Below are 21,923 nucleotides of genomic sequence, written 5' to 3'. Positions count from 1 at the left end.
CATAGCCCCGTTCGGCACGTGCCGTACTTGAAACAACTATTATTCCCGGCGCCGCCTCATGCAACGCTGAGGCTCAGCGAGACAGGGCCAGGGATGATTTCTGCAACGGCAAGCGCCACGACCTGGAAAACATAACCCCACCCTCGGAATTCGCTTAATCGTCAGATTTGCCACTCTGTTTAACCAGGGAGCGAATGGTACCGAAGTATAGAGAGCAAAAGGATAAGCTTTGACCCTTTGGAGTGCTATTCTCCTTCAAGCACAGTATACCAGGGGCGGACCCACCGGAAAGTTGTAATCTTACAGCACCTTCCGCTTTTGGCATTGCTATGCACGTGTACCGCCCCCACGTCTTGATGAACCTCTCTGGCCAACTAGGATTCGTTCACAGGGTAGCGAGACCAGTAACGGCTTCCTGTCAATCGCTGTATAGTACGGGTTGTCAACCATTCATCACGTGTGTGCTTTCAATCGTAAACCATTGGTCACAAGATATGTGTCGCTTCTTGGGTCAGGAATCTATGGTTGCGGTAAGTATTGCCACCGCGGAGATAGAGAAAATCTTCACGCCCTCTCAATGTCTCCGCAAAGACAAGAGGGAAGACTGTTCTACCCAAACGCTTGGGTTCAAACGCTGTATATTCATAACCGAACTTGGTGACATACCAAAATTGAAACATGTCCTGTCGGGCGACTACCCTACCACTTGAAAAAGACTGTAAATCTAAGGAAATGATATGTTTTCAATGAATAGTAAACTGATCGTAGCTACGTATAGACTAATTACAGCTGAATCTCCTCCTTGCGGCGTCGTATGACAATTCTTGCGTTATCGTTGGCCGACCAGAATAGCGCCTGAAATTCTGGCTTCGTAGGGGCACCCGGCGCCAGCTTGAAGTCATACTTCAGGATGATATGACTGAGGGCGATTTTGAGCTCGTTGGATGCAAAGAAGCGTCCGGGGCAGGCATGCTTCCCCATGCCAAAGCCCAGCGCATCAGGGGTCGTGGACACGAATTGGGCGGTTTCTAGTCCCTGCTCCTCACGCATGCGCAAGAAACGATACCCGTCGAACCTTTCAGGATTTGGATATTTCTCCGGGTCCCATGACCTCGCTGTTGAAACCATAAGTTTGGTGCCCCTGGGAATCTTGGTTCCATCGTGAAGTTTTGTGTCTTTGAGCGCGAGTCGTCGCATAACAGCTTTGGATTGGTTAGACTTTCTGCCATTGGGGTCTATATGTAGTGCTAAGAAGGGGATTTAAGAACTTACCAACAGCGGCAGGCTTCATGCGCTGACTCTCCTTGAGCACGCTGTCCATGAGTCGCAGCTTGTAGAGAGTTGACTTGTTCCACTTGCTCTCAGTCATAACGGAGATAATTTCCTTGCGCATATCTTCAACCAGCTGGGGCTCCTGGCAAAGGAAAATCATGAGCGTGCTCAAGGAGTCAGATCCCGAAAAGTTGGCAGCGATTGCCATCATGATCTGGGCAGCAGAGGGATCATACGGGCGACCGTTCGATGAGTCTTCCATCCACTGCATAGCATCAAGATGGCGTATTGGATCCAGCCCTTGCTTCTTCCGCTCCTGTATCTGGAGTCGTCGCTTCTCAAGTACAGGCTCAACGATAGTGCGCGATGTCTTCAGTTCATCTCTGATAGCCCGGCAGCGGGGAAGATACCAGTAGGCGAAGACTCTGAGGAATCTCGGCCAGAGGCGGAGGTCTTGGGCAGCCTGCATAGAGTCTCTCGTGTAGTCTACAGTCACTTGCAGCCAGTCATCGTTACGACAGAGCTCTTCACCAAGAAAAACGCGGGAGGACAGCTGAGAGACAATCTTGAAAGCAAGAAGCTTGAGAGGAATCTCGTGCCATTCTTGCGATACTGTCAGCAATCATTTGCAATTACCTGGATTTCAGGAGCACAAACCTGTATTATCGGTCCAGTGTTTCTGCAGTGCGTGAGATGCTTCCTCTGAGAGGGGGAGATTCAATTTAGCAATGTCCTGAGTCAAATTGATCTTTATGGCGTCATGAAAGATCCTGTCGGGAGACTGCCCTTGGCGAAAGGGAGCAAAACCATCGAGATAAGAGTGCATGTCCTACCCGATTATTAGCTTCAGTGAGCGATATCTGGGTCATACTAATACTTGCCTTTTCCACATGTTTCCCAAAGTCAAGTGCCTCATCGTCTTTGATCTGATTGGCGTAATCTGCAGAGAGAAGAAGCTCGACTCCGTTTTCTGTCTGCAGAAGAAATTTGTCGCCGACCTAAAGAATGGATTGTAAGTTATTTCGGATCGACAAAGACTATGGCGTGCAAAGAATTAAAATTACATTTGCAAGAGCATCGTCAATGATTTCCTTAGCGTGCAGGCAAAATTTCTCTCGCTGCTCTCGGGCTGTCCACTGCCACGGCTTCTTCCCATTGACCAGTGGAAGCTTGGATATGTCGTTGCTACGGTTTCGAGATAGGACTGCAAGCCTTCCAACTATGGCACTTAAAGACAAAGCAATGATGACACCTAGGCCTTCGGGCGATAAAAACCGTTGTAGGCCTGCAAGGAGTGCGTCTTCCATCATTGTGTAAGATGTACCTGGGAATTTGGTAAAAATGATTTTGAAATTGTCAGAGTGAGGTGAGAAGAACTAAGGGTATCGAATTGAAAGTGTACACCAAGTTATGTCTGTATTTGACGGCCTGATCATGAACACATGACACCAATGCTTATGTGACCCTTTAACTGTGCATTCAGCTGCAAATAAGACCTATCTGACTTACTTCGGAACAGAAACCATTTCAGTGCCCCCTGCAGCTCGGTCTACAAATTTTACGAGGTCCAGACTGACCTTTGATCCAACTGAGCCCCGTCCACTCAGCACGATGCGTCCACGCCTGACTATCATGGGTGTTTACGTGACCCATTGTATGATATATCAGAATGTCTCGCCGCAATAGTACCGCAAGAAGGAAACGGCGGTCAGACAACAGGGTTGGGCCGAGACTCAAGAGTCAGCATGAACATTAGACTTGGATCCACTGACTTGCAGTATATCGTATCATGGAGTGATTGAATGTGCTACTTCCGGTATCTCAGGTTAAGGAAGGACTCAAGTCTTTCAAAGTACATAGAAAGTACCTTGTAGATGCCCAAGGAGTAACGTGCATTATTCACGGCTTGTAATTAGGCCTATACCTGGGATGGAGTTAACCAGTAATTAGGCCGAAGCCGCGGACCCCACATTTACAACCAGGTTTCTCTTATTCTGTTTGGTTCGCAAAATGTAACTCAAAAGTAAGCGCTAGTCAAATGCATTATCGCAGTGAAACGCCTTGCGCCGAGTTGTGAATTTCGCCACGCCGAAAAACAGAGATATGCAAGGCTGAGGCACAGCATGGTTCTAGATGGGTACCCGTCCTAGATAGGCTCCTGCAGATACAAAATACGGGTCCGGTCAGGAGCGACTAGCGCCGAAGTACCTGCAAGGACCTTTACTATCCCACATACTGTGTACCAAATGTCAGGTCATCATCCCTGGTTCCTGCAGCGAGCACAGTGCAGTATTTCGAGACACTCCCCCCGTGACAGCAGGCGTACAACTGCCAATATCCACTTTGACTTCTCTGTATGTGCTCCGATTCATGGGTTGAACTGTTGAGGCTGGGGCAGCTATGAGACAATATGAATTCCTATGCAACATGAATCAAGGGTCTAGAGCATCGCTACATCAGCCTAGTCACGAGAGTAATACGGCCAGGAAGAAGGAGTTTACATGCCACACATAGGATGCGTGTGCTTAGACAGTAGGACATAAAGTCTTCGAAATATCCTCTTTCTATTTTCCCTCAGAGCAACCGTTGAATTCAGAGTAGACACAGGGGACTTTCGAGGCCGAGATTGTCTTCATTCATCATACCCCATCACTCACATTGCCCCGGCGTAGGCTATCCCACAACAGCCCATCGTTCCTCTCACTTCCAACGTCCAATCTCCATTCTTAGAAGAGATTTATACCATTTGAAGCCGAAGCAAGCTACAGAATAGTCATGGTCATCAACTCGGATGGGGTTTCGACGCGCCTGTGGCCGGTGTCGCACGGTGACATCCCCACTACAATCAAAACAGCCAAGGCGACTACTGTCACAACAGTGACAGAGACATGCAGCGAGGATGACTTGAAGAAGATACTTGCTTGGAATAGCACAGAGTATGCTTCCCCCGATGAATGCCTTCACTGGCATTTTGAGAAGCAAGCTGCGCTCCATCCTAACGCTCCGGCCATTTTGTCCACAGACCGGTCCTTCACTTATGGCGAGTTGGAGACCGCGACGGCCAGCCTAGCCGCAAATTTATCACAGAAATGTGGTGTAGGACCTGAGGACATTGTTCCCGTGTGCTTCCCTAAGTCCGCCTACGCCGTTGTTGCCATGCTCGCTGTACTTCGAGCCGGGGGCGCCTATACTGTTCTCGACCCAAAGTACCCTGACGGACGGTTGCAACAGATACTTCGACAGGCCAAAGCTGCAACCATTCTAACCACACCCGAGGATGCTCATCGTTTTGAGAATCTCGTGGAGAATGTGATTCCTGTCGATGAACGGGAACTTTTGAAACTGCACGGAATGCCCTCTACTGGCCACAATCAGGCTCAGCCAGGAAATGCCTGCATGGTAGTCTTCACCTCAGGTAGCACAGGAATGCCTAAGGGAATCGTCCTAGAACACAGAAATATGTGTGCTACGGCGTATGAGCATAGCCGAACCTTTGGAATATGCCAAGGACTGCGTGTATTGCAGTTCGCCGCCTTCACCTTTGACATGGCAAACTCGGACATATTCTGTACGCTGTTTCATGGAGGCACTGTGTGTATGCCATCGGAGGATGAGCGCATGAATGACCTTGCTGGGTTCATTGAGCGCTTTCAGGTTCAGTCCGCCAAGATAACTCCGTCCCTGGCTGGGATGATGAGCCCTGCGGACGTGCCAAGCCTTCACACTGTAATTCTGGGCGGTGAAGTCGCTTCCAAAGATTTACTGCGCCGGTGGTCAGAGCACTCGAGAACTATAATCAGTTACGGACCTGCGGAGTGCGCTGTTACGTCTGCTAGTTATGAGTATGTGGAGGGCACTGATACTGGTGTACTCGGCAGAGGGTTCGGCACGCGACTGTGGATTGTGGACCCGCACAACCACCATGCCCTCATGGCCATCGGCCAGGAGGGAGAGTTACTGATCGAAGGGCCAAATGTTGGTCGAGGGTACCTGGATAAACCAGAGCTGACAAGCGAGAGTTTCGTCAATGCTCCTGAATGGTGCAATCCCCAAGACAGCAGCCAAGGCGAGCCACGGCGCTTCTATAAAACGGGTGACTTGGTCCGATACGATACTGGCGGGGTCATCCATTTCATTAGTCGCAAGGATTCGCAGATCAAGTTGAGGGGACAACGGCTCGAACTTGGGGAGGTGCAGCATCATCTTACAATGGCCTTCCCCAAGCCCGCTGTCGTTGTGCCAGCTGTGATTGCTCCACGTGCCCTTGGCACGACTAAGAGTCTCGCAGCTTTCATCCAGATGGGGCCTGAGATCGGCACGGCCCCATACAATCAGGAAGAAGAAGAAGAAGACTTGATAGCGCTTCACGTTCTAGCCACGGAATCATGGCAGTCTACTATCAAAAACGCCCACGCCCAGCTTTCCGAGGCTTTACCTCCTCACATGATGCCATCTCAATACATTCCACTCCTTCGCATGCCGAAAAATGCGTCGTGGAAAACCGATGTCCGGCGTCTGCAGTGTCTGGCTGATGCACTTCCACTTGAAGTGCTGAGCATGCTGGGCCCTTCCTCCTCACTTTTCTGCTTGAGCACGGAGTCTGTCAAAACGACCATGGAAGTCAAGCTTCAAGAACTATGGTGTGAGGTTTTGGGACTTGATTCCAGTCAGCTCGGCGTTGAAGCAAACTTCTTCCAAGTCGGGGGTAGCTCTCTCGAAGCCATGAGGCTTGTTAGGCTCGCACGTATGCAAGGTCTTGAAATGACAGTCCAACACATCTTCCAAAATCCTCGACTGCGAGAACAGGCCGGCCTCCTCAAAATCAGTTCCTCGCCTCAGACAGTCGATGGGACTATTCTTCCTCTATCCCTGTTGAACCCTGGAACCGATCACAAAGGCGCGCTTCAATATGCTGCCAAACTTACCAGTGTTGAACCAAATCAGATAGAGGATATATTTCCATGCTCACCGCTGCAAGAGGGCCTGCTTGCCATGACCGCACAGCGAGCTGGGGACTACGTTGCCCGCAGCATTTTCCGCCTTGACGCGAATACGGATCTGGAACGTTTCAGGAAAGCATGCGAGGAAATCGTGGCGAAGACACCATCTCTCCGCACGCGATTTGTCAGTCTACCTGATCAAGGCCTTGTACAGGTCGTGATTGATGAACCTCTGCAATGGGGTTCTGTGCTGAATATGGACTCGGCATCTTCCATCGACAGCCAAACTCCAAGCCAAAGCCTCGGAGGGCCATTATCTTTCTTTGCGCTTGCCAAGAGTTCTCTAGATGCAGCAACGTACTTTGTATGGACAATTCATCATGCGCTCTACGATGGCTGGTCAGCACCGCTTGTATTGGACGCGATTGAGGATATGTATTCGAACGCGCGCTCTCCGTCTTTCCCTCCTTTCCAAGGTTTCATCAAACACATTTTGAAGCAAGACATAAAAGCGGCCGAAAAATTCTGGCAGAATCATTTTGATGGCCAAGACGGTGCCGTGGCCTTTCCGACACTACCAGATCCGTCGAGGGTGCCTCTTGCCGATAGTATTGCTGAACGTCATATACATCTCTCCTGGCCCAAGAGTGACTCTACAGCCGCCACTGCTGTCCGCACAGCATGGTCAATTCTCCAGTCTCAGCTATCTGGATCTAGAGATATTGTGTTTGGTGCCACCTTGACAGGGAGGCAAGCTGACGTCCAAGGAGTGGAGCGCATGGCAGCACCCACCATTGCCACTGTACCCGTTCGTGTGATGTTGCAGAACGGCGAAACCGTCCAAGAAATAATGCAAAAGGTCCAGCAACAGATGGTGGACATGTTTCACGTAGAGCAGTTCGGTGTACAGAACATCAGACGTGTATCGAGTGCTGCACGCGATGCCTGCCATGCGCAGACGCTGCTGTTGATACAACCTGCGGGCCAAAATCTGTCATTGCGCAAACAGGGGTTGCTCTCTCACGTTTCTGGCTTTGTCCATGAAACTAAGTCGTACGCCCTGACGCTCTACTGCTATCTTGAGGCCGACGGGGTCCACATTCACGCCGTGTTTGACTCAGCAGTGCTGAGGAAAGACCGTGTAGCCAGAATATTGGGACAGTTCGAGCACATGTTGCTCCAGCTCTGCGACGCTACCAACCTTACGGCAAAGGTCAGTGATCTTGAGGTGGCATCCGCTCAGGACATGACAGATATTTGGCGCTGGAATGGCCAGGTGCCGCAGACTCTAGACACTTGTGTGCACGATATGATCATTGCCAGGGCTCGTAGCCAACCTGAGGCATTGGCTGTTCATGCTTGGGATGGAGACTTGACTCATGCACAGTTGGACACCATGTCATCGACCTTGGCACGTCACCTCATCCAACTTGGCGTCGTTCCGAACATGATTGTGCCTCTATGCTTTGAGAAATCCGTGTGGACTCCTGTGGCAGTAATGGCTGTCATGAAGGCTGGCGGATGCTCAGTTTTGCTGGATGGTGGACAGCCCGAGCAGCGGTTGAAGACTATCGTCCAGCAAGTGGCCCCGCGTGTCATGGTCGCATCCTCTCTTCGGAGGGAAGAGCCATCTCGTCTCTGTGACTCTGAGGACTTGAAGATTGTTGTACTGGACCGCCAGGGACTCGCAGAGTTGGATTCGACCAATTTCGCTGCCCCTTTGCCGAAGGTTCCGTCTTCGAGTCTCCTGTACCTTGTTTTCACCTCAGGTAGCACAGGTCTTCCCAAAGGTGCCCAAGTCACTCATTCTAACTATGCAAGTGCCTTGCACTACCAAAGCACTTTCTTCGGCTACCAGAAGACGTCGCGGGTCTATGACTTCGCATCATACTCCTTCGATGGTGCATGGTTCAATATGCTGCATACTCTGGAGGCCGGCGGGTGTATCTGCATCCCATCTGACGAGGACCGAAAGAACGACTTGGCTGCCTCGATCAACCACATGGGTGCCAATATGTTGAACCTCAACGCCACGACTCATCGCCTTCTCAATCCGGCCTCGCTGCCCGCGGTGACGAACTTGATTTCGCTCGGTGAACCCATTCGGAAGGAGGACGTTGAGATATGGACACCGGGAGTCATAAAGCAGGCGTATGGCCCGGCGGAGTGTACACCCATCTCAACGGCTCTGCGTGGGGAGTCAGGCGACCAACCCAATGTCGGCATCGGCTGCGGCCTTGGCGCCCTTACCTGGGTCGTGGATCCGGAAACAAATCGCCTTATGCCACCAGGTGTTACCGGAGAGCTCTGGCTTGAAGGTCCCGTTGTTGGTGCTGGGTATTTGAACGAAAAGGAGAAGACGGCAGCAGCTTTCGTTCATGACCCGCCGTGGCTGCTCAGGGGCGGCGGTGGTGTTGCAGGACGTCACGGTCGCTTGTATAGAACAGGAGATCTTGTTCGGCAGCTTGACGATGGTGCTCTAGTTTTTGTTGGGCGCAAGGATACTCAGGTCAAAATTAGAGGCCAGCGAGTTGAACTGGAAGACATTGAGCACCACCTTCATCGCGTCATGGTGGGCCAGCACGAGAATGTTACTTTGGTCGCTGAAGTCATTCGACCAGAAAATCAAGATCCGACACTTGTCGCATTTGTTTCTTTCTCCTCTCCAGGCAAAGTGCCTTTGGACGATATCCTGGCCTCTCTGGTAGTCGGGACACCCGCCAAGGAGCTGGCCACCGTACTGCCTGCCCATCTTGTTCCCACGGCATACATACCGCTTCAGAAAATCCCGCTCACAATGACTGGCAAGACAGATCGAAAGCGTCTCCGAGAAATGGGAGTTGCGATGACACGCGATCAGCTAGTTGCACTGCATGAGGCCCACTCCGGAATCTCGGCGCGGGAGCCTTCGACCCCTGAGGAGCTGCGGCTGCGCGAGCTCTGGTCGCGGGTGCTTAACCAAGTGGAAATCTCCAAGATCGGTGCAGACAGCAACTTCTTCGTGATTGGAGGCGATTCTATTCAAGCTATGCGTATGGTTGCCCTGGCGCACGAATACGACATGATTCTGACTGTGTCCGACATTTTCCGGGCCCCGCGCCTTTGCGACATGGCAACGAAGGTCAAGCCACAGAAGGGGACGAAGTCCATGTACCGCGAACCCCAGCCATTCACCCTACTGTCTGATGATGATCTGGAGGGTCAATCGCTTGGAGATTTCCTAGAGCACACAATTGCACCAGCTTTGGAGTTCTCACTGGAAAATATCCAAGACGTCATGCCGACGACAGCTACTCAAGCCCTTTGTGCTGATGCTGCTATGCGTGACCCAGCTCAGGGATGCTTCATGGTCCATGTCGATGTCCCTGAGCATGTGTCCTTGAAAACATTAGAGGAGTGTTGCCAAACGGTCTGGAACCATCTCAGTATTCTCGCTGCAGTGTTCGTAACACCGAAGGAAAGAATGTTGCAGGTGATCCCTCGAAACTCAGCCGCCCCGATTGAGAGACATCAGGTTCCATCCTCTCAAGATATGGAAGGATTCATGACGACAATATTCAATGCCGCCCTCCAGCCAGCCATGGCACCCGGGTCTCTCTATACCCGTTTCTACCTGCTGCACGGGCAGGGGCATTCTACGCGCTGGGGCCTTCGATTGTCACACGCACACTTTGATCGTACCAGTCTCACGCCTATTCTGGACTGCTTCGCCGCAAGCCTTCAGGGCAAGGTGTTGCCACCTATGGCCCGCTTTTCTGGGTTTATCCAGTGCGTAAGGGATACTGAGAGTGAAATGTTGGCTCACTGGCAGGAAGTTTTGCAAGACTCAAAGCCTCTTGCTCTCCCGTCCACGGGTCGAGCGAGTGACATTGTGTCCATCAAAAAGGCCATCAAGGCTCCGCCTGCAGCAGATGGTTTCACGTCTGCCAATATGTATGTTGCGGCATGTGTACAAGCCTTGGCCAAGTTGAGGAACACGCACGACATTGTGACCACCATGACTGTTTCAGGACGCTCCATGCTTCCTCCGGTCCTCGCCAACGTGGTTGGACCTACTGTTAACCAAGTGCCCCTTCGTGTGCGTCTCGACGCCAATCGAAGCTTTGCACACACTTTGGAAGCCACACGAGATGCTCAACTGGATGTGCTTCGCTTTGAAACGAGCACCACTTCATCAGTGCTAGCGTCCTGTGTGCCTGAGTTCACGTGGCCACCTGAAGAGCGCCGTTCTACATTTATTGTTCAATTCCAGAACCCGGAGCCATTTACAGTCGATCTGATGGGCAACGGGGAATGTTGCCAGGAATTGGGTTGGTTTGGGCCTGACAAAGTTTGGGAGCACTCTGAGGAAGTTTGGCTTATTGCTAGACCAGATCCCGAGAATGGGTTCTGGAACCTATGGTATAGTGCCAATACGGTGAATTTCAGCTTAGAAGGACTGGAGGAATTCATTGGGGAGCTGGAGGCTGTCGTAGAGAGCATAAGAGAGAAGGTGGAAGCCTACGTCGAGAATGGATAGATGACTTTTCGTTTTTCCATGGTGTTAAGTTTTTATATAGATTTTCTTTACAGTAAATATTTAAATTAATTCTCTAAATTCTAATGAAAGTATTACTTTTTCAGTCTTGCTGTGCTCAATTCTGCCATGTGCCGGAAGTCCGGGGGGCAATCTCTCGGCGCTCATCGAATTGCGTTTTACATTAGGCTTTTTAGGCCCTCATTTAATCACTAGAGATTTTTGAGTGAAAGTAATATCGAAAACCATCGAAGACACTGTAGCCACTTCGTTCGGCTCTGCCTTCTTGTCGCATCTCTAGTTAGTATTTAGAGCCGAATGCGCAGATCATATTCAAGCGGGACTATATATCGGATGCTAATACGGTATTGGATACTTTAAACTCTCACTTTTCTTTTACCAATCTATTAATGACAAGTTGAATTCAGTCTTTAGCCAAATTTCAACATGAAATCAGCAACAGACTTGAGAAATTCCTTTGCCAAAGTAACGTTCAAACGGCCATCATTGAAGCAGATTGATAGACTCGTGACACCTTTGAAGCTCTCCATTCGTATGAGACTAAGTGAGAAATTTTTATTAGCGAATCTGCGATGACTTCAAGTGAACACGCCTTGATATAGAGCTCACTTACACGTCTGATTGATAAGTGTCAAGATGAAACAAGCAGCTTTCCACGGTAAACAGCTTCATGCCACATGTGCCAGTCACCTCTCCAGGCAAATACTGGTCCACAATACCGTCGCTTGCGAAGACCTGTTGCAACATAAATGTCAGTTTCTATGCAACTGAAAGGATGATACTGGATTTGGTATATTAGAAGATAACAGACCGGAAAGCTAGAAGGCGAGAATGATGGCGGCGCTCTGCGGACAGGAAACCTAGTTAGAAGAAGCTTAAATCAGTGTCTTTGACGTGGAGTTCTCACGATGCAAGTGCTGCTGCAAGGAAGTTTCCCTTTGCCTGATCCACAGCTAGTTGGAATTCATTTTTGAGCCAATAGTCGTATCCATCCTTCGTGTGTCGGCAGAGATTCTCAAGCGCAGTCCTAACAGCCTCTGTATCGCCATTATCGATAGCCCAGGCACGTAACGGTGCAAACTGAACAAATGCCCCAGCTTGACACGATCCGTACCGTCTTTCTGCGTGCTCTTGTCGCAGGTAGCGTCGACCATTGACCGGAAGCGGCGAGGCGAGCGCAACAGACTCAGGGACGTCCAGTGGGAGAGGGCACACCTGCAAGAGGGCGAGAACCATGGCCGCATGACCCAGGTGAGTAAGAGTGAAGCCTTGTCCAAGTCGTGACTTGACCGTCGCCTTCATTGTTTGACTCTCTTCAGGTGTAAAGGAGTGCCAAATCGTGCGCGGTTCACCTACCGTATTAGTGACAGGGAGGCCCCAGCTGGACTTTTAGGAATTAGTCAATGGACAACGGTATATTGCTTGGGTGCCACGTAAGCGCACTTACTCCACTGTTGATAAGACTCAAGATGAATTCATCTCGTGTCTTCTCAAAGCTATCGCCGAGAGTGCCGACGTCCACTCTACAAGCGTCCAGAACAGGTTCGCTCAGCATGGCAGTCTCCGTACCCCAGGCATAGTGGCTCGCCGCCAGCTCATCATCGGCAGCGTTTAATTGTTCTCCAAGGCGGCGAAGCAAGTCGCCCATGAGGACACGCGAGCTGATGCCGTCCCAAAAGATGTGATTGAAGTGACAGAGAATATCAACACGAGTTCCTTTCTCTAACGGTTCCTCCTCACCTGAGACGCTCGCCACCACAGAAATAGTGAGCGATGGGATCGACCGCGGTTCGGTACTCGTATAACGCAGTCTAGCGACTTCGGCCGCAACTTGCAGTCCGGTCAGGGGTGTAATCCTGACAGTCACAGCATCGCGTGCCCACTGACTCGCAGCGGCGGCAGATGTTGGTGGAATATACTTGATGTGAGGCGGCCCATTGTCCCCGGAGTTCCAAACGGCAGTGCAGGCCACCTCAGGGTGATGAAATCGGATGTGTGTAAGAGCGGACACAATATTTCTATCAAGGTGTGCTAGAGACAGCCCAGGAGCCTCAACACGGAGCGTGGTGTTAAGGTAATTGTCATATTGTCCGCGCGAGTTGGGTTCACGCAAGCCAACCCAGGCTTCGGTGCCAAGTGCCAGACGCTGCACTGCGCGGGGATCATCTGGCGATGATTGCCAGCGGAAAGCAGCGGGATCAAGCCGGGGGATAGATGGCAGAGTCATGGTCTCTGGTATTGATCTCGGTAGGCAGAAAGAGACTGTTTGGAGATCAGCGTTGAGTAGAGAGAGTTAATGCGTAGGTGTGCACTTAAGGAACAAGCAATCAATATTTTATCCAAGTCGTGATAACACCCCCTAGATTGAAGGAGGAACCATTTTATAGCCCGCTCTTGTTGTAGCTTGATATTTGGTAGGAGTCCTGCCGATGGCCACATGGTTCGGCGCCCCGGGTGGTTGTAGCAATCGACTTTCTAGGACGTTCGGCATTCCCCCCCGGGCGGACTACTAAGATACCTACTGGTAGTAGATGTGCCTCAGCCTTGCATTACATCTGTGGTTGGGCCCCACAAGTATAGTGCCTAGACCGTAATCCTTGGCAATAAGTATACTGTGCGTTTGGGTGCAGACTACACTGTAAGACCAATACCAGGGTGAGTGATCCCTGTCTAGCTAGCTTCACGGAGCGAGGTAGACTTGATGTAGAGAATTTGCTGACTGGTACAACTTTACCCCAGTAGCTAAGTATACAGTACTCTGGTTGAAACGGGTAGTTCCGAAATTCACATTTCCCACACTCTATACCCCCCCTATATTGTATACCCACTTTCGCCGAAGAGTCTGGCCAGCAGATATCGGACGTGGTGATCGGCCCCGGAGGTTGGATTCAGAAAGTCCTTTGATGCAACAGCACCCGATTGCGATTGACGATGTATTCTTCAATCCCACATTCATTGCCCATCTTTGAACGATCCAACCTGTTCATATAATCTAGAGAGACCAATTTGTATTGTTCGTAAGCTGGTTTAAAGACAATTGGTCAAAATGTCACCTGCTCGTCCATCCTACGACCCAGAACTGGCAATTGTTCAGGCCTCCTTTGAGCCGTTCGGTCCAATCACGCCAGAGTTCGTCATTAAGCATCATCTACGTACAGACCGCAGCCTGGATGATCCGGCGACCAGCGTCGTCGGCATCATAGGCGACCGCAACATTGCGCACAATGAATACACAGCTCCTAGTCTGGGGCCATCTGACCCGCCAGTCGCCCTGTCGGTTTTTACTCCCAAGGCGACCCCACCCAGCGGCAGGCCACGGCCTTGCATCTTTTACATGCACGGCGGCGGTTTCGTCTTCCTCCACCGCCTTGTCGGCCTCACGCAGCCTCTGAACTGGGCGGTTGCCACGGGAGCCGTGCTCGTGAGTGTCGAGTATCGCAGGGGGCCCGAGCACCCGCAGCCCGCAGCGGCCGATGATTGCTACGCCGGCCTCCTGTGGGTGCGTGCTTCGGCTGAGCGGCTGGGCATAGATCTCACGCGGATCCTTCTTGCCGGACATTCAGCGGGCAGCGCCCTCGCGGCGGGGTTGGCGCTCCGTGCCCGTGATGAAGGTCTGCAGCCGCCGATACGCGGACAGATGTTGCCATGCCCAGCGCTGGACGACCGCTGCGAGACAGTCAGCTGTGGCCAGTTCAACGGCCAGGAGCCCTGGGATGGGATCAAGAACGCGGTTGCGTGGGAAATCGCCCTCGGAGGAAATAAAGGGGATGCCGTGAGCCCATACTGGGCGCCGGCTCGGACCGCGAGCGTCGCAGGTTTGCCACCGGCCTTCTTGGAGGCTGGCTCGGCTGAGTTCTGCCGTGATGAAGTAGTGGCGTACGCGTCACGTCTCTGGGCTGCCGGTGTGTCTGCTGATCTGCATATCTGGGCAGGTGCATTCCACGGCTTCGATGAGATGGCGCCCGAGTCTTGGTTGGGACGCCGCGCTATCGCGGCCAAGTTAGATTGGGTGAAGCGGACGTTAGAGTGATGGATCATGGTATTACTGGCTACTCATATGTGAAACCCGCATGACTCCGTTGTTTAACTTTTAGACAGTCATTCGACGGAAACGTTCTGTTGGTATAATAAACACGGGCTTCGTGATATGGTTAAGGGCGGGAGGTGCTTCAAACATGCAAGCACGATGATGGGGTGTTCATTACTTGGACTTATAAACGGTCAGATCAGGGCGTCTTAGCATCTCAGATCTGTTTGACGTTTGAATTCTTGTGCTGTTGGGTCGGGTTTCCAACAATCAATCCCCATGTAGAGTTTCATAGCCTTGCTTTAGTCTAAGATCTATATGCTGCCAGGTAGAGGGATCAAAGACGGCGGGAGCCATACGACCGCCAATGATCAGAAGTACGTGGCTTTCGCATTTATTCCACAGTGCTTCGTGGTCTGAATGTTACCTTTAACTCTGGCTTCCACCATAGGAAATGCATTTTACAAGTATTGATCCAATCTAGATCCCGATTCACAAGTTCCATGTCATACACATATACCATCTTTGCCAGCATGAGGGCCATTTGTCCATTCGCAAAGCTGCAACGTACTTAGCCTCCTTGAAATGCTTACGCCTTGGACTCTGATGAAGAGAAGGCGTAGATACGCCCAGGTAAAAAGAGGGAGACAAAGGATATGAGAGGAAAGGGTACTTACAGCTTCCCTGGACAAACGCGAGGACCAAGAGAAAATGGTTGACTAGCTGCCTTCAAATCTTTGCAATCAGGATCAATCCATCGCTCCGGTCTGAAGTCATACGGTTGGTCCCAAAAGCGCTCGTCATGTGTGATGGCCCACGGAGAGACGTAGAGTTCAGTCTGGCACGTGGATACGTTAGACACGTATCAAATCTTCCAATGCCAATAGGCCATCCACTTACCCCTTTGGGCACATGGCGCCCAGCAATAGTGCATCCGGGGGATGTTCGTGGGGTACCCTGAGCTGCCACGGGAAAGATACGCAAGCCTTCCTTCAACACAGCCATAAGATACTGCAGTTGTGTTGCCGATACGAGGTTGATGTCTTCGTAGCTATCGTACGTGGACCGCACTTCCTGGTTCAGCTTTTGATGCACTTTTGGGCTCGTGAGGATGAAAAACAGCGTAGCGGTCATGGAGCTTCCGCTGGTTTCAGCGCCAGCCATTCTATATAGAGCATTAGTGACATTGACCTGGTCAAATTCAGGTGACTATTTTGGTCCACTTACGCCATATTCCAGACATGCGCCTCCATTTCTGCAACAGTAATTTCTCCATTGCGGGTTTTGCCGGAAACGACCTCGAGGAAGTCATTCTGTCCAACTTCCTTCTCGAGTCGACTACTTTTTGTTAGTTTGTAGGCGGTTTCGAATGGTGGGGAATTCTCACGCGGCAGTCTTCATCTTGACAAAGTGAATCATGCGGTCTTTGAAACTATCTGTGAATCTGGCTGGTATCCATTTCGCGAACGTCACCATCAATGGAAGACGCCGGAGGTTGTCGATGACTGTAACGGCGTGCATCAACCCAAGCATAAGATCAAGCCATGGGTGTGACGCCTCTGTGAGGTTGATTTAGTATCTGCCGTTGGCTTCAATCATGATCAGACACAACTCACCCCTCTCGACGCATCGAAAAGAATCTCCGTAAGACATGTGTCCCATGATATCAAACCCTATGAATATGAACCACTTGGTCATATCGGCGCCGTCGTCGCCACCACCTAGTTTACCAAGTTTATTCACGAACGCATCGATGTGCTCGTGCAGGATAGGCTCTTGTTGAGCCAGACCCTTGACCGACAATGCAGTGGCGAACAGGGCACGTTTCTGCTGCGCCAGGACTGGATCGCGCTCGGTGCCCAAGGATTGGACCTCGAAGCCGGACCCGAAGACGTCGTAGAACTCATTCTTCAATAGCACCTTACCAGCACCCTTGGCGCCTGATCCATATATGTCTGTCCACGCAGAGGGTGTGCAGAACGACAGTTCGCTCGGGCTCACTCGAACAACATTGCCTTGATATATCGTCAGATTCCGGATGCCCTTTCGTCGATTTGACCAGACGCGACGTACCATAGGTTTTGTGACATTCCTCTATATGGCGGTGCCAGCGACCATCCATAGAGCGAAGGAATCTCCATAACAAGGACGATCTTGCCAGAAGTGGCCCAGGGTAGTCACGAAGTGGGTGGAAGTATAAGTTGTAGATGACATGGCCAACCGCATACGCAGCAAACTGTACAAATCAACCCGCCATACATGGTAAACTCCAATCTTTCTACTTACAAATGCCGCGAATACTTTCCACATTGTGCTGCCAGACAGGGGTGGAAGTTCCAAGTCCCAGCTGTGCACGAGATGCAACAGGTGTGAGCCATAGGTCGTTTGAACGGTAGATACGTTGGCGGTATCCATGGCCGCGTTATAGTTCTGGCAGAGAAGTCTTGACTGTGTCTTCGCCGCAGTACAGAATGTGAAATGTATGAAGCGGGCTCGTGAGGTCTGAGGATTTCAGCGCACCGCACCGGAACAAGAACAGGCAGAGCCATGTTTCCAGGCTTTTGAACTTGGAGGTAAGAAGTAGCCTCTCCTCTATCGCACGAGTGCTTTTTCTGGTACCCCGGCTATCGAAACGCTACGATCCAATGCGCAATCACCTCCAGGGTTCCTCATTCGCTGCACATACGCCATGTCTGACGGTGAGGCAAACATCATGATGTTTGCTTGCAAAAGTAGTCTAAAACTCCCCACAAATCCACCGTTCACGTAATCACAAATGGTGCTTGGTGGAGGCGTATACATAACGAGATAAGCAAACTGCTCGATGTGATGGATGTAGGTGTATGCAGAACGGGGCAAGCGTCGGTTCCGATAAGAGGGCTCGGCCTCAAGGATGAACGGTATGGGTGGTTTCGGCCCGGTGATTGGGAGTTGAATCGGCTATACTTGCTTTTATTTCCGACTCGTAGCAAACACTTAGTTCCGTAATAGTCCATTGTTGCGGTTCAGTGGCAGCTGCCGGTGGCTACAAGCTCGAAGCGATGTATGCAAGTCCTATGTCCTTCCGCATGTCTGATTGGGCTAACCGTTTGGACTAGGCTGGTTGTAACCGCCGGAGAGTATTGGCGGGCCGAAACAACAACACGTATATGCGGCAAAGCAAAAAGACAGTCGGGATCTAGTAAGAATTTGGCGCTTGGATGTACCAGTCACGTATAATGCATGATGACTGCATTATCACACTCCTTCTGTGATTCTGTGAGGGCTTCGTTGAGCAGTGCAGCGCCCTTGCTGATGCGACTTTTCGCCAAGCGCGATAACTTCATCAGCGGATGTGGTGGCTCTATTCCGATGGAGGGTCTCGATGCATAATAGATGGAAAGTTGTATCTTATCGCCAGCTCGAGGTCAGAAATGTGCCGGAGTCTGGGCCAGTCCGCTATGGGCGCCGATGAGCCCATTGTCTCATTACCTGGTCATTTGACCGAGGTAATAAATGCTGGTAGATCATTTGCGAGAGGGGTTAATCAAGCATGGCCGATCTCTTTTCCTGGAGTATTGTGGTGATGACAAGGGCTGTATTGGCTTTGTCATGTCTATCACTTACAAGGCTTCGAGAAGAATATGAGATTACTTATCAGCAGATGACACATCGATATCGGCAAAGTTTGCCATTCAACTAGCGCTATTAACACATACGCAAACACCAGGTGTGGAATCGCAATGCTCGGTATGGGGCAGGTGTCTGGGCGTTACGTGATGAAAGTGGGCAATGGGAGTGCTCAGGTCATACGTAACTGACATCACCACTCTTCTAAATGGACTATAGTAGAATGTGAAGGAATCATGATTATATACAACAAGCGATTTCCCCTCTAAGATCGCCGAGGATTCAGTTTCGAAATCATCCGTACTTCCTTAGATGCAACTACACAACTCTCATACCCCCAAATCTATTCATCCCCTCACTCTACAATATCTTAACTGGCCAACATGTCTGTCTTGTCTCCATTTACTCCAATCAATATCAAGGAACCTTCATATCAGACGTTTAGAGGCAAGGGCGACCGCTCTAACACGCCGCCTCCAGCACCCAAGACTTCTGCCCACTATCCAGCAGACCTGCGCCCTACTATTCTGACTGCTCAGAAACACCCCGATGCTGTTGAAGTCGTGAAACAGGTCAATGAATTCTTCCTCCAGAACTGGCCATTCAGGACGGAGAAGCATCGGAGACGTTTTGTCGATGAAGGTTTCGCCTGGTTCGTGTGTCTTAATTGCCCCTTATCGCTGGATGAGAGAATGCACTGGGGCTGCCGGCTCCTTACCATTGGATTCCTGATTGATGACCTTCTCGACTCAATGTCGGTTCAAGAGGGAGTTGCCTACAATTCCAAGGTCATTGAATGCGCCCGGGGAAGCATACTTCCCGACCGCGATGTGCCGGGCCAGTGGATCATGTACGATCTCTTCGAGGGAATGAGAGCCGTCGACAAGCAACTGGCAGACGAGCTCCTGGCACCGACCATAGACTTCCTATGGGCGCAGGTGGACGGAAACCGAATCAAGCCAATGACCCTGAACGAATACTTTGACTATCGCGACGCCGACCTTGGCAAAGGGTAGGTCGTCCATCACTACCACACAATGCATATAATTACTCATGGGATCTCAAAAAAGGTTGCTGACGGGAATCATGCGCTTCTGCGCGGGCCTGTACATGACGGCAGAAGAGCTCGCACTCGTGAAGGACATTGAGAAGAACGCCATGAAACACATAACGTTCGTCAACGACATCTGCAGCTTCGAGAAAGAGGAGCTTGCCGCCCAGAACGGGTTCGAACTTGGGGCGCTCTGCTCCTCGGTGCCTATCGTCATGGACATGTACGGCGTGAACAGGGAGAATGCCATACGCATCATGTGGGAGACGGTCCGGGTCTGGGAGGTGCAACATTTCGAGATGGTAGAGGAGATCCGGAGGCAGAATCCGAGCCCGGCCCTGGCCTTCTACTGCAAAGGTCTGGAGCGGCAGACGGCTGGAAACGAGCTGTGGAGTCTCCTGACACCGCGCTACAACAGGTCCGGGTCCGTGGCTTTTACTGAAGGTCGTTGACTATGCAGACTTGAAACGTGGTATTGTGTCCACTGGCATCACGGGGGATTGAAGGCCTGGCTGCGAATCCTGTAACTGTAACAGATAGTAGTAGTATTGCAAGAATCCTGAATACTCCGCTTCTACAACTAACAGAGGGATGGTACTATAGTATTTCTCCTGCGAGTGCACGGGCCATCTCTCACCCTACCAGGCCAGTGGGGCCACAGAGACCAGAGGATCTGCACTAGCCACAGCCATTGACACCAGCCACGACCTGCCAGCCAGTCCGTGACAAGGGGGGCGGGCAATGGAAACAGCGAGAGAAGCCGTGGAAGGCCCACGCCATCCGCTCCGGATACCACAGAGGCTCACATGGGCCCTTGGTACCGAGATGAGCGCAAGATTCTTTTGATGAGGATCAGTAGCGGTGGGCCGTTAAGCGACCACGACGGGCGAGGCTATCGTGATGACAGACGGAAAGACTGGTCAGCCAGCGGCAGCAGGGTTGCATCGGGACGCAGCGATGATACACTGTTCCTGGCGCAGGTACAGAACATGTCGAGGCGCCGAGCGGGCTTGCACGACAGTCAGCTACTTAAGCGCTATGCAGACAGATACTAGGATGGGGTGGAAAGCCCCCGTTCCTGATGAGATTAATGGATCAAGTCCGGTCCGTCCCTAAGCTCGGCTCGAAAAAGTTGAGCCCGGTAAGGCGAGAAGGAAAATGAAGAGACGGGATCGAACGTTGAGAGATAGCATCATGGACAAATGGAGAAGGAGACAGTGGATCAGACAGAATGGTAGATCAATGCTAAGCTACGGTAGCAGCACTTGGAGCCCCGGAGCGGGTAGACTTGGGGCGATCCAGCCCGCATGAGGACACGAGGAACCAGCTGTGGTAGACATGTGCGACTCTGGGACTCTGGGACTCTGTGCGTGTCTGGTCGTGTCGTGTCGTGTCGTGCCGTGTCGTGTCTTTGCCTGCGAGCGAGAGGTCGACACGACAGGCTGAGGTGGAGACTCGCGATGTCTTCTTCCGGTCCCAGGTTCGGGTTCAGGTTCAGGTTCAGGTACGGGTGCCACGGTGCAGCGTTGCCAAAGTTGCAGGGGTCTGCCAGTAGTGGGCCAGTCGCCAGGGCAGGTACCTTGCCTACCTGCCCCAAGGTTAGGTAGCACGCAACCCCTGGCAATGCCAGTCAGCCAGTCAGCCAGTCTGCTTGAATTCAGGATGGATGGGAGCCCAGGCCAAAACGCACAGCAGATCCGCCCCAGGCCGCTGAGCGAGCCGCCGCGTGGCCCCTGCGCCGTCGGCGGGCGGTCCATTGTTCGCTGGTGCTGCAGTGAATGCAGTGCTGCAGTGCTGCAGTGCGGTGGCCCCCAGTGAGTGGATGGGCAGTGGTGGGGAGCAAGAAAGGCAGCAGAGCAGCATTGGAACTTCCAGGTTTGGGGAGGTTTGGGGAGGCGGGAGGCGGGAGGCGGGCAGGACAGCACCTACGGAGTTACCTAGGCACCTAGGTACTAATTATGCAGGAGGGTCAGCGGCTACGCAGCATCGACGACGTCCATGGGTACCACCTGGGCACTCGCTCACGTCCAACCCCCAACCCTGACCACAACCCTCCCCTCCCCCCATCACCAGACGGCCTCTCACACACACGTACACAGCCCTCGCCCAGCACCAGACGGACGAACGAGCGAACGAACAAACGTCGCAGCCAGCGCTTGGTTGGTTGCTTGCTGCATCGATATCACACACGGGCGAGCGAGCGACGACAAGACAAGACAAGACGAGGCAGACGGCCCAGCCCAAGTCCGACATCGTGTCGTGCGTGTCCACTGCAGATCTGCGCCTAGTTGCTGCTGCTCTCTCTTTGGCCCGCTCCGTGGCTCCCTGTGCCCCGTTGGCCTGCCTTTGCTCTGCTCGGGCCTCAGCTCAGCTCAGCTTCGCTTCCCGTGCCCGCATCGCATCGCCAACCTGATCGGCTCGAGTGCTGCGATAGCCTCCTCCATCCTCTCTCTGCCCCGCCAACCCGCGTCGATCTCGAGCTTCAAC

General features: G+C 51.9%; 6 protein-coding genes across 6 annotated transcripts; 3 read left to right on the top strand and 3 right to left on the bottom strand.

Moving 5' to 3' along the window:
* Positions 1-783: 783 nt before the first annotated feature.
* On the bottom strand, positions 784-2,582 carry JN550_003561 (uncharacterized protein; the record flags this gene model as incomplete). The annotated part of the gene is made up of 5 exons (XM_049314978.1): positions 784-1,202; positions 1,273-1,875; positions 1,930-2,101; positions 2,163-2,270; positions 2,337-2,582. The coding sequence occupies 5 exons, from the start codon at positions 2,580-2,582 to the stop codon at positions 784-786; spliced, it is 1,548 nt and encodes a 515-aa protein (XP_049174752.1).
* Positions 2,583-4,047: 1,465 nt separating this feature from the next.
* On the top strand, positions 4,048-10,731 carry JN550_003560 (uncharacterized protein; the record flags this gene model as incomplete). Its single annotated transcript, XM_049314977.1, has 1 exon — positions 4,048-10,731. One exon carries the CDS (start codon positions 4,048-4,050, stop codon positions 10,729-10,731), a length of 6,684 nt encoding a protein of 2,227 aa, XP_049174751.1.
* A 428-nt stretch (positions 10,732-11,159) lies between these two features.
* JN550_003559 (uncharacterized protein) lies at positions 11,160-12,976 on the bottom strand (the record flags this gene model as incomplete). The annotated part of the gene is made up of 5 exons (XM_049314976.1): positions 11,160-11,289; positions 11,363-11,484; positions 11,561-11,609; positions 11,657-12,135; positions 12,197-12,976. 5 exons carry the CDS (start codon positions 12,974-12,976, stop codon positions 11,160-11,162), a joined length of 1,560 nt encoding a protein of 519 aa, XP_049174750.1.
* An 819-nt stretch (positions 12,977-13,795) lies between these two features.
* On the top strand, positions 13,796-14,779 carry JN550_003558 (uncharacterized protein; the record flags this gene model as incomplete). Its single annotated transcript, XM_049314975.1, has 1 exon — positions 13,796-14,779. One exon carries the CDS (start codon positions 13,796-13,798, stop codon positions 14,777-14,779), a length of 984 nt encoding a protein of 327 aa, XP_049174749.1.
* Positions 14,780-15,449: 670 nt separating this feature from the next.
* JN550_003557 (uncharacterized protein) lies at positions 15,450-17,191 on the bottom strand (the record flags this gene model as incomplete). Its single annotated transcript, XM_049314974.1, has 7 exons — positions 15,450-15,614; positions 15,677-15,941; positions 16,004-16,114; positions 16,164-16,335; positions 16,393-16,791; positions 16,850-17,012; positions 17,063-17,191. The coding sequence occupies 7 exons, from the start codon at positions 17,189-17,191 to the stop codon at positions 15,450-15,452; spliced, it is 1,404 nt and encodes a 467-aa protein (XP_049174748.1).
* Positions 17,192-18,768: 1,577 nt separating this feature from the next.
* JN550_003556 (uncharacterized protein) lies at positions 18,769-19,888 on the top strand (the record flags this gene model as incomplete). Its single annotated transcript, XM_049314973.1, has 2 exons — positions 18,769-19,397; positions 19,456-19,888. 2 exons carry the CDS (start codon positions 18,769-18,771, stop codon positions 19,886-19,888), a joined length of 1,062 nt encoding a protein of 353 aa, XP_049174747.1.
* Positions 19,889-21,923: the final 2,035 nt, after the last annotated feature.

This window comes from Neoarthrinium moseri (genome assembly GCF_022829205.1).
Source record: "Neoarthrinium moseri strain CBS 164.80 chromosome Unknown scaffold8_Wmoseri_CBS_16480, whole genome shotgun sequence".
Lineage (NCBI taxonomy): Eukaryota > Fungi > Ascomycota > Sordariomycetes > Amphisphaeriales > Apiosporaceae > Neoarthrinium > Neoarthrinium moseri.
The sequence above is the reverse complement of the archived record's forward strand: the minus strand, read 5'-3'. Positions and strand labels throughout refer to the sequence as shown.